Source organism: Mytilus edulis, chromosome 12 (genome assembly GCF_963676685.1).
Source record: "Mytilus edulis chromosome 12, xbMytEdul2.2, whole genome shotgun sequence".
Classification (NCBI taxonomy): Eukaryota; Metazoa; Mollusca; class Bivalvia; order Mytilida; family Mytilidae; genus Mytilus; species Mytilus edulis.
Genome location: NC_092355.1, coordinates 28,205,047 through 28,218,765, shown reverse-complemented (window position 1 = coordinate 28,218,765; position 13,719 = coordinate 28,205,047). Strand labels below are relative to the sequence as shown.

The window sequence follows — 13,719 nt, the reverse complement described above, 5'->3', positions numbered from 1 at the left end:
TGGATAGCTAGGTAAACTAAATTTGCGACAGTAAAACATATGTTTTATAAAGGCCAAGCTATCATCTTAATGGTATATTCAAAAACATTCATTTCACCAGTGGTAAGTCCAGTACATTTCAGTCATTTTTGAAGTCATAACAATATTGAACATGACTGTAAATTATAGTACCTAGAATGGTTTATCCTTTGCTTAAATTAAATGATTTCTAGACAAACCTGTTCATGCTTATAATTTTTTCTATTTTTCCAATTTATATCCTCATTTTGATCTCATTTAAGATAAAATTTAGGTACCTCATAAATGTTTTGGTGACCTTCTGCTGTTGTCTGTTATATGGTTGGGTTTGTTGTATTTTTGACACATTCCCCATTTCCATTCTAAATTTTATTCTTTTAGCAATCATGAACAATTTCAATTAAATCATAAAGTAATTTGAAACAAGAATGTGTCCATAATATAAAGATGCCCCACTCATACTATTATTTTCTATGTTCATTGGACCGTGGAAATGAGGTTAAAACTCTAATTTGGCATTAAAATTAAAAAGATCATATCATAGGGAACATGTGCATGATGTGTATCAAGTTGTAAGTTGATTGGACTTCAACTTCATCAAAAACTACCTTGACCAAAAACTTTAACCTGAAGTGGGACAGACGTAAGAATGGGTGGTTTGCCAAAAGAGCGACGCACTGACAGAAAAAAACATTACCTGTACCTACCTGTATTTAGCTTCATCATAAAAGATAGCTCTACTATCTGGATGATTCTTTTTCTTAGATAAACCTAAACTGTGGATTCTGTAACAAAGAATAAACAATTAACAAGATCCAAATTTTAACTATTCCCGATCATTTATATTCACACTATTTTTATACTTGAGAAAGTCTAGAAAATAATTAGGTTTATAGTAACAGGTAGATTTGAAGGATATTGCTGACTATTACAATGATACTCCCTCTTTAAAAAAGTATGCAGTAAAAATAATGATGAGCAATGAAAATGCATTACACAGTATAACATGCTTAATAAATCCTGATACTTGACAGTTTTGAGTTATAATTCAGTGGTTGTCACTGTTGCTTTATAATTGTGTATATTATCTGTTTTGTAAGTAAATCAAGTCATTAGCTTTCCCATTTGAATTAATTTACAAGAATCATTGTTGGGCCTTTTATTATTATAGCTTAATATGTGAAAAGGGTTTTGCTCATTGTTGACACCAATACAGTAACATACAAGTTATTGGGTCTGTATTTTATTTCTATAAAATATGCACATGTTGTGTTAGGCACACACACATATACACTCATAATCTGGACAAAAAATAGGTGTCTGATAGAAAAGAAAAGCCTAAACACGTCCTAATTCATCACTGCTAAGCTGCTTTACAAATATGAAGTCATTACTGGTCAAAGAAAAAATCTGTAATTTCATTCAACATTTGGCAACTAGCTATATAGTATATAGGTATACTTCCCATCCGTGAAGACTATAGACAACTTTCTTATTTAATACAAGGCACTGGGGGAGCCTGTAAAGTATTAAAATTGGTTAACTACCTATTTAATATTCTTTCTAGATCAGGAATTTTCTTCATCATTTCTATAACTTCTGCTACAATATCTTGAGATACCATTAAATCTTCCACACCATTTAATCTGTCATTGATAGACTCTGGATTACACAAAGGAGCACACAGCCACTGCTTTAATAATCTTCGACCTAGAAAACATGTAAATTAGAAATAAGTGTAAAATAATTTCTCCCTCAAAATACATGTAAGTTGATTTCTCTCTTTAAATATATGTGTATTAATTTAATTTCTCCTTATAGATTTCTCTCTAGAAATACATGTAAATTGCATTGGTTTCTCCTTAGAAATAAGTGTAAAATATTTTTTCTAGAAATACATGTATAATGGTTTTGCAATAGAAATAGGTGTAAAATAATTTATCCCTATAATACATGTAAAAAGTAAAATCACAAAAATACTGAACTTAGAGGAAAATCAATTCGGAAAGTCCATAATCACATGGCAAAATCAAATAACAAAACATACCAAAAACGAATGGACAAGAACTGTCATATTCCCGACTTGGTACAGGCATTTTCAAATGTAGAAAATGGTGGATTAAACCTGGTTCTGTAGCGCTAACCCTCTCACTTTAATGACAGTCTCATCAAATTCCGTTATATTCACATGGATGTGTTAAATAAACAGACACAATAAATAAAATAGTCAAAATATGGGTACATCAGTCATCATCGTATAACAATTTTAAAAGGAACAATTTAACAGAACACAAAAACATCTACTATCAAATAAATTGGTTTCTTCTTAGAAAGAAGCATAAAATATAATTTCTCCCTAAAAATAACTGTAAATTGGTTTCTCCTATGAAATAAGTGCAAAACAATTTATCACTTAAAATACTTGTAAATTGATTTCTCTCTAGAAATACATGTAAATCAAATTCTTCATAGAATTACATGTAGATTGTTCCTAGAATCACATGAAAACTGATTTCTCCCTAGAAATACATGTAAATTGATTTCTCCTTATTAATACATGAAAATTAGTGTCTCCATGTCACCAGTACTTCTCATATAGACAAGAAGTAATGGACCACTTTCTAGTTTTATGAATTTCCGTCAAAAACTTGGTTTAAGTGAACATCAATCATATGTTTAGAGGCATCATCACTTCATTCCCATGTTGAGGGAGCGGTTGAAAAATAATATGATGCTATATTGCACAAATTATTCGACAAATTAAACTCTTATAATTGAAGAATATTGATGAAGTACATAATCTATATAAATGGAACAAACATTACTTCTATGTTATCCTGCATAATTTGATCACAAGGACACTTGATAAACTTTAATATTGCAAGGATACACTCTATCTGGTAAATGACGTCATGAAGGCTTGCATAATTGACGAACTTTTATGGTGAGGGACAGAACTCAAAAGTGGTCTATTCTTCTCCATCATTGCAAACTATAGGGATCAAGCATCAAATTTAAATTCAAATATATTCAGGTACAGCTTCTTTTCATTCGATAAAAATACAAAAAGTCTTAAAAAAATATATACTGAGAGCTGTCAAGTTGATCAAGTGGTATTTTTTTTTCATACTGTGACACAAGTTAAGCAGTCAATCCTCTTATTTTTTGTTGGGTATGATTTGGATGTGTATTGTGTTGTTGAGTTTTTTTTCCTTTTGTTGTCTGCCTTTTTTATCCTCTCCCCTTTTTTAATGATTGTTACAAAAACCAATTGAATATTAATCATTAACCACAAGTTTACCAAATGGTGTAGAACATTGATCTAATCTTTGTAAAAGTGTGCCTTCCAAGGTTCCATTAGACGAGTTCTCTGTTACGTCTAGATTGGCCAATGTAACACCATCTAAAACCTGGAAAAACGATTAAAAAAAAAATATAATTTTGAGATTTTTTTTTAACTTTGAAACTTTTGACAGACAAATCTTCTCACAAAACAGAAATCTACCAACTTCATCATTTGTTCATGATGAAGGTAAATCCAGAAAAGCACTGTAAATGCATATGTAATTTATAGGTGTTTCTCGTTTCTATTTTTTTTTAATGTAAATTAGACCGTTGGTTTTCCCGTTTGAATGGTTTTACACTAGTAATTTTGGGGCCTTTTATAGCATGTTGTTCAGTGTGAGCCAAGGCTCCGTGTTGAAGGCCATACATTGACCTATAATGGTTTTCTTTAATAAATTGTTATTTGGATGGAGAGTTGTCTCATTGGCACTCATACCACATCTTCCTATATCTAATTCAATTCATATAAAACTGAGAATGGAAATGTGGGAAATGTCAACCTGACCAAACAGCAAACAAAAGCCAAAGTTTCAATTTCCAAAGATCAAAACAAAAACTAAAACCATATCAGTTATAGAATAACTAAACATGAAATTTAAATATTTTTCCCTAAACATGAAATTAAAATATCGAAAAATATTCAACAAGTGATCAAACACATTAATTCAAGAAGGTGTGAAATGCACCAGCTAATTATCAGTGTTGTTCAGTCATTCCTTGAATATTTTTATGCCTTTAAGATATTAAAGTCAGATTACTTATTATTGTCATACATTGTTTACAGAACCATATTTGATGTGAACCTCTGTTACCATTACTGTAGAAGTATGAAGATCGTTACTGTTAGTATTAGTTAGACTGTCGATGTTAGTTATTAAACTCAGTTCCACAGACTGGTGAGTTTATGTATTCTTGAAATAGCATAATATATAGTGTTCATGTAAGACAGTGAAGAACATTTGATATAATATAGAGTTATCTACCGTTGATATATATATGCTATGGTTATTTGTAGAATATGGATTTACATATATCTATTTAGTTAATTGAAATAGTGTTATATGATCTTGAGATTATAGTAGTATGTTTAATTGTCAAAGCTGATGATTTTATATGAACGATGAGTGAATATTTGCAAGTGTTAATTATCAACAGGCATGTCATGTCACCTTGTGTATAGATATTGTATAAGAGCTATAAACATTCAATGTTCTGATTTAATGTTGATCTGCAGTAATGTTATAATAACTGTAACACAGTATGATATAGTATTTTTAGATTAATGTGTTTAATATGTATCTTGTTATATTTTGTAGGGTTTATAATTATATGATTACATCATTGTTGAATAAAGAACCCTAGACTAAGATGAAATGGACTTGTTATTATTTGACCGTCCAGAAATCACCTTTTACATTGGCGCCCACGTAGGGATTTCTTTAATTTTTAATTTCTTTAAATTGAATTCTTTAATTAGTTATTCTTTTCATTTCATTGGCAAATGGCTTTTTTTATGAGATATTAAAGTAAAAATTGTAAGGAACTAATCTTATTCTACGCATTCACAATTTGTTTTGATTGTTTATTTCACTTGAAAATCAATGTAATTCATTGCATCCAATGTAATAAAACTGCTTATTTGAAAATATAATCCTTATCATTTTTTGAAACTCAGTTAAGGAATCAACTTACCATGTGCTGTTTGCCAGTAAAAACGGTTGACCTGGCTTTTACCACATTATCATCAAGGGGAGTGTACTCTTCAAAATTCTTCATGGTCAACAAATCAGTATCAAGTAAACAAAACTGTAAATACCTAAAATACAGTCAATAAGTTGGTTTTGAATGTGTATCATCGGCTTTACTAGTGTTCATGGTTAAGTTTGATGTTGAGTCTTTCAGATCAAGGTCTTTGCTGAGGGCTATTCCAGAAAAAAATGTATGGGGGGGGGGTTGGAAGGCACATTATATTAATAATACATGGGTGATGGGTATCAGAGCAACATTTCACACTATAATGCACTATAATTCTCAATTACAATTGTCTGGTTGGCGGGTACTGACAAAAACTGCCTCCCCCCCCCCCCTCCCACCCCCCCATACATTTTTTTCTGGAATAGCCCTGACTAAATAATAAGTTATTCTATTCAGTAGTTTCTGGGAAAAGTGTGACGAAAAATTTAAGTTCATTCAAATTTTTGAAAAATCCAGTTTTGGTCGACTCTAAGCAGGAATCTGACAGATTTGAAATCTGCTCAAACTTTACACCTTGTCACTTTCCAGCTGCTGACCAAATATGCTGATAATTTTTTTTAGAGTTGGGGTATATTTATTGTTAAAGAACAGAATCATTGATCATTCTTAGCTTCATGATTTAAAATTACCCATAAAACCTTTAATTTTAATACTTGTATACTTGAAGGTATAAACTTAACATACCATGTTACTGAACCAAGTGCTCTGACAGCTAGGTTATATTCATCTGCTGCAGTTAACCCTAAACTATCACCTACAAACAAATAATATTTATAAACAGAAATCTTTCACTTTCAATTTATCAACTATAAAACAACATATTTTATCACAGATACTTTATTTCTCGTTTATCCCTTCACATTCAACTTTGCAATTTTTCAATTATTTTAATGTATTTATATAAAAGATGATCAAAGTTTAACTTATCTGTGAAGATTAAAATTTTGATATTTTTAATATTTTTTGGATGCATGGATGGGCAGGTCAAATGCATAATATCAATCATTCCTGTAATAATATATTGTATTCAATTATACTACAAATCATAAGTCTGATTATTTGGTTGTCTACATATGATATTGTCAGTTGCAACTCATTATACGAAGCTTTCTATAGAGTGATCAAATGAACGAGTTCAAAAAGGCTTCATATTATAAAAAGCAGCTGATACTTTAGATTTACAAATATGATATAAATCTGATAATCTTTTAATTGGATGTGTATTTTGCATAACAGAACCCAGTATTTTTCTGAAGTTTCATTAACAAACCTGAAGATGACTTGATAAGTTTGTATCATACTTATCAATCTCAGTTCATTCATAATGATTTCGGTTATATGAGGCGCCTTAAGTTTATTTTAGAAAGAAGCATATTTAAAGTCACAAAGACATTTTAAGTAATTCATAGAATATTTGAGCAGTTGGAACAACTACATTTACCGACAATACAACCTTTTTAACAGAAAGCTAATAAAATTGAAAATGGAAATAAAGAATATGTCAGAGACAAAAACCCTACAAACGAAGAGACATCGGCCACTAATGCATTCTTTCATTATAACCATGATAACTAATCCATTCTGATAGATACACATTTGTTTTCAAAACTTACTGTCAGAAATCATTTTCTTTATTGTATCAGGCCACACTAATTCATCCTCAGATCTAAAATAATCTTCTTCAGCTAAGCGTTTTAATGTCTTGCCACTCTCCCAGAATTCTGATCCAGGTGCCAAAAACTCTTTAGTGACAGATATGAGATTGTTGTTGATCAGCTGATTGGTTTTCTGTGAACATTTCCCTCTTTCCAATAATACCTTTAGAAAATAATTTAAAAAAAAATTTGCAAGAGCAGTCAGCACATTCCCTGAAATAATTTACAGCAGAGGGTTTAAAATTCAAGAACTTTTATCTCCAATCAACGAAAAAAAAATATATGAGGACAACCATTCATTGGTGGAGGATGCTACAGATCATAAAGATATGAATCAAGAAAACTGGTGAGCCTAGTCGATTAAAATTGGAGTAAAGGCACCAGTAACTCCATGAGGTTCAAATTTATCAGTAACTCCATGAAAAAGTGTTAAATAGCTAGTGATGCAGTTGATAAACCACTTAAATCACTCAGGCCCCTTGATGATTTGGACCCTGACATGTTGTATAAAGACTTGTCTCTTGTTGAAGAAAAAGTGTTCTCCGTCAGATGATTTTATTTTCGTTATTGTTTAGTTGCGGTCTCATTGACACCATAAAGCACATATTGTCATCAAAATTCAATATCAGTAAAATAGATACAATATGTACAAAAACTTTAACAACAAAGTTCAATTTTCAATTTGCTAACAAAAAGTCCCTCTAATCTACTGCAAATTCAGAAAATATTGAGTGCATTATTTATTAGAATTGTGCCATTTTAGAATAAAATGCAATTTTAATTTTGCAATATTGAGAACAACCCTATTTAATTCATGTAAATTTTTTCAAAATGCGAGTTTAAATTATTGCAATTATAACCCTGTCACATTTTCCCAAAAAATAAAAACTTGGCAAATAATTTTGTATTTACAGTATATATATATTCAACTAAAATTCTTATAAAATATTTACCTGAACAGGTGTGTAATGAGCTATCAATGTTCTAAGTCTTGAGGAATATCTATCATCTGTAAACTGTCCTACCTGGAAAAAATGTTCAAGTTCTTATCAGACATGTCAGATTTTACCATAATTTCTGTTCACCCCAATATGAATTCCAACCTTTTACCTGTCTTACAATTTCAGAGCAATCAAACAAGTTATTGTCCTGAAATTAGAAAAATGCTTATTTTGGGCATTTTCTTGGGCCCTTGTATAATTATTCCTAAACGGTTAGAACCACAATCCCCAAAAACAATCCCAACCTTTCTATTGTGGTATTGAACCCTATGGTTAAAATTTCGTAGAGACCCATACACTTACACTTAAGAAAGTGTCCAAAAACCCAATGTCTTCTGACCACAAAAATGAAGCAGACAACAACATGATAGCAATATACAACCCCTAACATTTTTGGCGGTCAAATAAAATTGGATTAGTAAACTGTAAATGAATTTGTTGTCAATTTCTGTAAAAAGTGAAAATTACAACTTAGTATACTGCAAGACTTAGCTTGGGAGAGGAATTTTCATGCAGTTTTTGTGTTTAGACAACAATGCATATGTGCTAAATGTTACAAGGGGAAGGAAATAAACTAGTGAGCATTGTTCATAGCTATAAACTGGAAGAATACTTGCATGAAATTTGCCTATAGATGTGTCAACAAAACAAACACCATATGTACTGCAACCTTCAGAGGAATCTTCCTGTAATATAAATTATACATTGTTCAAACATCTTACACCAAGGTGAATATGTATTGATTATAACATACCCTTTTCCATATTGGCCCTTGCATCTTCCCAGAAACACCCGTATTAGCCTTGGTATCTTCCCAGAGACACCCATATTGGCCTGAGGCTTTAGCCAAGTGCCAATATGGGTCAAGGGATGATACCAGGGCCAATATGGATAAGACATGTTTTAATCTATTTATCACATATTCAAATTCTACAGAAAAGAGAATCAAAGCGCGAAAGCGCTGTAAAGGCAGTTAATTACAGGTTGTGTGTATTTCTAGTCCAGTTATATCATTATCTTCCATAGAACAGAGGTGGTTTGTAGTATTTAAGATTTAGAGTTCTCTTGTACCTAGTTCACCTATATCTATAGTCTACTGTTTAAAGTATATTTTCTGTACCTCGCCATGAAATGCATTTTTAAGACATAAGAACTTTTCCTTTTTAATGTAAATAAAACAATTTTTAATTATTGATTATATACACATATTCAATTACTCCTATCCTATGAAAAATAATTCACAAAGATTGACTAGTCTCCGTTCTGTGTGTATTGCTAGAACATCAAGTAACATAATGGTTAATGTACATAGTAACATGTCAACTCTTTGAAGACAGAACTTTTTTAAAATTCTCCCTCCAAGCAAAATTATTTTTCAGTATAAACATGATAAAGTTATCTACCTGTATTAATGACCTAGAGACTCTCAAGAGCCTGTGTCGCTCACCTTGGACGGTCTATGTGCATATCAAACAACAGACACATATAAAATGACAAAATTGTGTTTTTGATGATGGGGATGTGTTTGTAGATCTTTCTTTACTGAACATTCTTGGTGCTACAATTATCTCTATCTATAATAAACATGGCCCAGTATTTACAGTTGAAAATATTTTTTAAAAATTAACAAAAAATACAAAAATTTATGAAAATTGTTAAAAATTGACTATAAAGGGCAATAACTCTTTAAGGGGTCAACTTAAAATTTTGGTCATATTGACTTATTTGTAGATCTTACTTTGCAGAACATTATTGCTGTTTACAGTTTATCTCTATCTATAATAATATTTAAGATAATAACCAAACTCTGCAAAATTTCCTTCAAATTACTAATTTGGGGGCAGCAATCCATCAACGGGTTGTCAGATTTGTCTGAAAATTCCTGGGCAGATAGATCTTCACTGAAGAGACAATTTCACCCATGTCAGATTTGCCCTAAATGCTTTGGTTTCAGAGTTATAAGCCAAAATCTACATTTTACCTGTATGTTCTATTTTTGGCCATAGTGGCCATCTCGGTTGGTTGACCGGGTCTAACCACACATTTTTTAAATTAGATACCGCAATGATGATTTTGGCTAAGTTTGGTTAAATTTGGCACAGTAGTTTCAGAGAAGATTTTTTGTAAAAGTTTATGGACGACGAAACCAAGTGATGAGTCAGGTCAGGTGAGCTAAAAAGGAGTTTTTAATCAAGGTAACAATGACATCTGGTGGTCATAAAAGCTGTCTCATTAGCATTTTAACCACTTCCCATATTTGCTTTCAAGACAATAGAAGAAAATTATTCAATGCAAAAACAAAACTTACTTGTAAATATGAAATTCTCTTTACAGTATGAGTTTTTCTCATTGTTGGAGATTGTACAGTAGTACAGTCCTGTAACTGCTTATACCCATTTCTTATCCCCTTTAGTTTGATAAACTCACAGAATATCATATATTAACATTGTGCCACATCTCCTTATTTTTATATGCATTACAATAACATGAACAATTGTAATTCAAATCTATATATCAAAGCAAAATGAATTTCACTACTTTCATTCATGCATCCTTTGGAAAAATATAAGTTCTAAAATGACACAATATATGTTTATTCATATAAAAATAATATTTAGTTTTCGACTCTTAACAAGTATAAACAAGAATGTGTCCCCAGTACACGAATGCCCCACTCGCACTATCATTTTCCATGTTCAGTGGACCGTGACATTGGGGTAAAAACTCTAATTTGGCATTAAAATTAAAAAGATCATATCATAGGGAACATGTGTACCAAGTTTGAAGTCGATTGGACTTCAACTTCATCAAAAACTACCTTGACCAAAAACTTTAACCTGAAGAGGGACAGACGGACGGACGGACGGACGGAAGAACGGACGAACAGACGAACAGACGCACAGACCAGAAAACATAATGCCCCCCTACTATCGTAGGTGGGGCATAAAAATGCACAGCTGTGTCATGATTTGTGAAATCTGTGCTGAAAACATAGGCATTTATGGTGTTTGAGTAATTCCATCTGTGAAGCTCAACATTAGCTCGTCAGTTGGAGGTGGACAGTTATAAATCTTTCCTGCAGGATGAATGTACATCTGTTCAGGAAAAGTTAAACCAATTTCACAAATCAAAACTTTCCTCTAAATTTCTCCTACAATATTCATCCAGTTTAGTTCTTTTGGTTTAACGGGACACCGTCCTGATTTTTAATTTTGTAAACATTTCAGTCTCTTGCTTACAAATGGTGCATGAAAATAGGATGGGAATGCATGGCAGTAGACAAGTCTCTATAAAGTGGGTATGTGCCCTGAAAAAAGTTTTATAACATTAACTTTTTTGAAACTTGTGAAAGACTTGTGCAACACACATACCTAAATAACTATAACATAGGTGGAGAGCATCATTTATGTCAATGTTTTGTTCCTGTTTACATTGCCATTGATATTTTTCAAGAAAGCCCAAGGCATAGCTAATGAATTCTTGTCATTACAACCGAAATTTACATAATTACTGCTAAAATAATTATCAGTATAATATATCTCTTGTAGAAAAACCATACAATTGTAGTATTAACCAAATAATGTCAAACAGATGATATTGAATCGTAATCCCAAAAGTTATGACGTCTTGAATTCACCCCCTTTTTATTCTAAAACGATAATTGCGGTTGCAAACAGACTTTGGTTTACTTGCATGGCGATTATATAAATAACAGTATATATTTCTTAAAGAAAATAAAGTTTTACCATGAATAGTTTCCTGAACGTAGTCGTTTTCAGTAAAATGTGCCTTGCAAACAACAGCGGATTGATATGGGTTCTACGATTGCATCGCACATGACAATCTACGTTTGAGCCATGGCGTTGATCCAACTTTTCCTTCTTATTAAGTCATTTAGAAATGCAAGTCCTCCTCTTAAATGACACTCAGGTACACATCAACAAGGACTAGGCATCGTTAATTGTGTGATTGTTTTGCAGTGCAAAAACGGAAGTTAAGGACGGAACTGACTGGTCTCACTAATAAGAGACAAGAAGAGATTTAGAGACAAACAGCGACAAGAAGTTTAATTTAGTGACGAAGCGACAATAACTAACAAGGGACAAGCGAATCGTAATTCTCTCACGAGGCTATTCTCATTTGATGTGATAGGGTGAAGCTACACCTATCAAATATGTCCCTATGAAAAAGAAGAGTTTCACTGTTAGAAAGGAAATGATATTGCATGATTTTGATTCAATAAATTCTTTAAAAGGAAATTGAATTTTTTTTGTTTTGATGGCCAATTTTTAGCGTGTGCATAAAATATATTTTTTTTTATATCTAATAAAAACTAATCCCTTTCTTCTTAATAAAAACATATTTTTATCTATCAATGTACAGTAATATAAAAAATGTTTTATAACCGCCCCTATAATAAAAAATAATGCATTTTTTTTTTTAATATCTATAAGTTGTTGCAATGACATTTTTTTTATTTATGTATAGTCGCTATATAGTCTTCTTGACGCTTCTTCTCGCTAAATTAATTATATTGTCGCTTCTTATCGCTATTTTAATTTTATTGTCGCTTCTTATCACTTTTTGACGCTTCTTGTCTTTAATTAGTGGAACCCTATTCAGGAACGATAATTTCATATTTTACATAACTGAGACCGAAATAACTATAACGTCATACGGCTTCACGTACAGAAATACTTTAAATTGTATATTATGCAATATAATTCACGGTCAGTCGACTTTTAATTATAATATCATGTTATATCAACGAGTGAAATGATTTTAAAATATCTTTAGATCGCAAATAGTACTCGAAATTGAACGGACCTCTTTCCACACGGAATTCGAATAATGATAGTTTGTAATCAGATTGACTGCTTATAATGCAAAAGACACATTAATAAACAGATTTTTAAAACGAACAATACACACTGATCGTTTCTTTATTTCCCAATGTAAATGAAAGGAACAAAAACCAATACATACCACAAAAAGTAGAGGAGAAATTTGAACATTTCCGGATCTATTTCTTGCAAAATGACCCCCAGCAAAGATTTGCGTAAGGAAAGATGAACCTCATGACTTGAAAGTCAGGCCTTAAAGCACTGCCTTTAAAAACAGTTCAATTATAACAATTTAATGAAACATAACAGGTAAAACCTTTAAATTTTTATCACAAAAGTGTTATCACTTCGATTAAACAAGCACAGTCATTGTTATATATGTTTTCTTTCCCGTTTAAGTAGTTTTACAATTTGTCATGTCAGGAATATTTTAAGCTTTGTATACATTATGATCTTTCTTTTTCATCTCACAAAAGGGAGGCTTATATTTTTTTTGTAGTAAAACAGTTCTCTTGCTTTTGTTTTGTTCTTTTTTTTCTCCAAAATATAAACCTTTTTTCAGGTAATCAGGGATCTGGATGTACTACAAAAAATAAGAGTCTGATTTTCTTTGTGAGTTATGTCCCTTTTCTTACCTTTTCAGCAATACCAAGTAAGAAGTTACTTTTAGCCTCTGTTGCATCACCATCAAGAAAACTAAATGTCTGTGTCCCTTTAGTTGTCACACGGCATACTTCACGCCTAACTACTTTGTCAAACTTTGTGGCCATTCTTGACACTGCAAAATATAAATATTGTTTTCTAAATAGCTTTCTGGTCTGACATAACTCACTAGTTTTGAACACACAAAATTGAACTCTTAAATATTGTGAGTATGTGAGTGAAATTCAATAAAGGGCTGCGCTTTAGTGCATGATATGCCTGTTGCTCTTTTAACTTGTCTTTTATGCTTTAAATGTATTGTCCCAAAATTGGAAAATCCCCCCTTTTTTAAGCATAAAAATTCATAACACAGAAATGTAAAATCTGAAATTTATAAAAATTGAAAGGGAGCTTTTTCACCAAAGTTTCATTGACATTGGTGAAAGCCTTTTTGAGTTA

General features: G+C 31.5%; 1 protein-coding gene and 1 long non-coding RNA gene across 3 annotated transcripts in view; both read right to left on the bottom strand.

Moving 5' to 3' along the window:
- LOC139498196 (DNA mismatch repair protein Msh6-like) overlaps positions 1 to 13,719 on the bottom strand; it is a 61,303-nt gene that overhangs the window by 21,235 nt on the left and 26,349 nt on the right. For both annotated transcript variants that reach the window (XR_011657844.1, XM_071286547.1), the window contains exons 13-21: positions 13,254 to 13,396; positions 8,392 to 8,460; positions 7,727 to 7,798; positions 6,732 to 6,936; positions 5,803 to 5,872; positions 5,056 to 5,179; positions 3,320 to 3,428; positions 1,566 to 1,728; positions 726 to 803 (exon numbers count right to left, since the gene is read on the bottom strand). Coding sequence is in view for 1 of the 2 variants with exons in the window: in XM_071286547.1 (XP_071142648.1) it covers positions 726 to 803; positions 1,566 to 1,728; positions 3,320 to 3,428; positions 5,056 to 5,179; positions 5,803 to 5,872; positions 6,732 to 6,936; positions 7,727 to 7,798; positions 8,392 to 8,460; positions 13,254 to 13,396 (1,033 nt within the window). In the remaining variant the exon portion in view is untranslated. The remainder of the gene's footprint in view (positions 1 to 725; positions 804 to 1,565; positions 1,729 to 3,319; positions 3,429 to 5,055; positions 5,180 to 5,802; positions 5,873 to 6,731; positions 6,937 to 7,726; positions 7,799 to 8,391; positions 8,461 to 13,253; positions 13,397 to 13,719) is intronic.
- Positions 9,025 to 11,776, bottom strand: LOC139498197 (uncharacterized). The gene is made up of 2 exons (XR_011657845.1): positions 11,521 to 11,776; positions 9,025 to 11,081 (listed from the first exon to the last, which is right to left on the bottom strand). It is a non-coding gene; the product is annotated as an uncharacterized lncRNA (long non-coding RNA).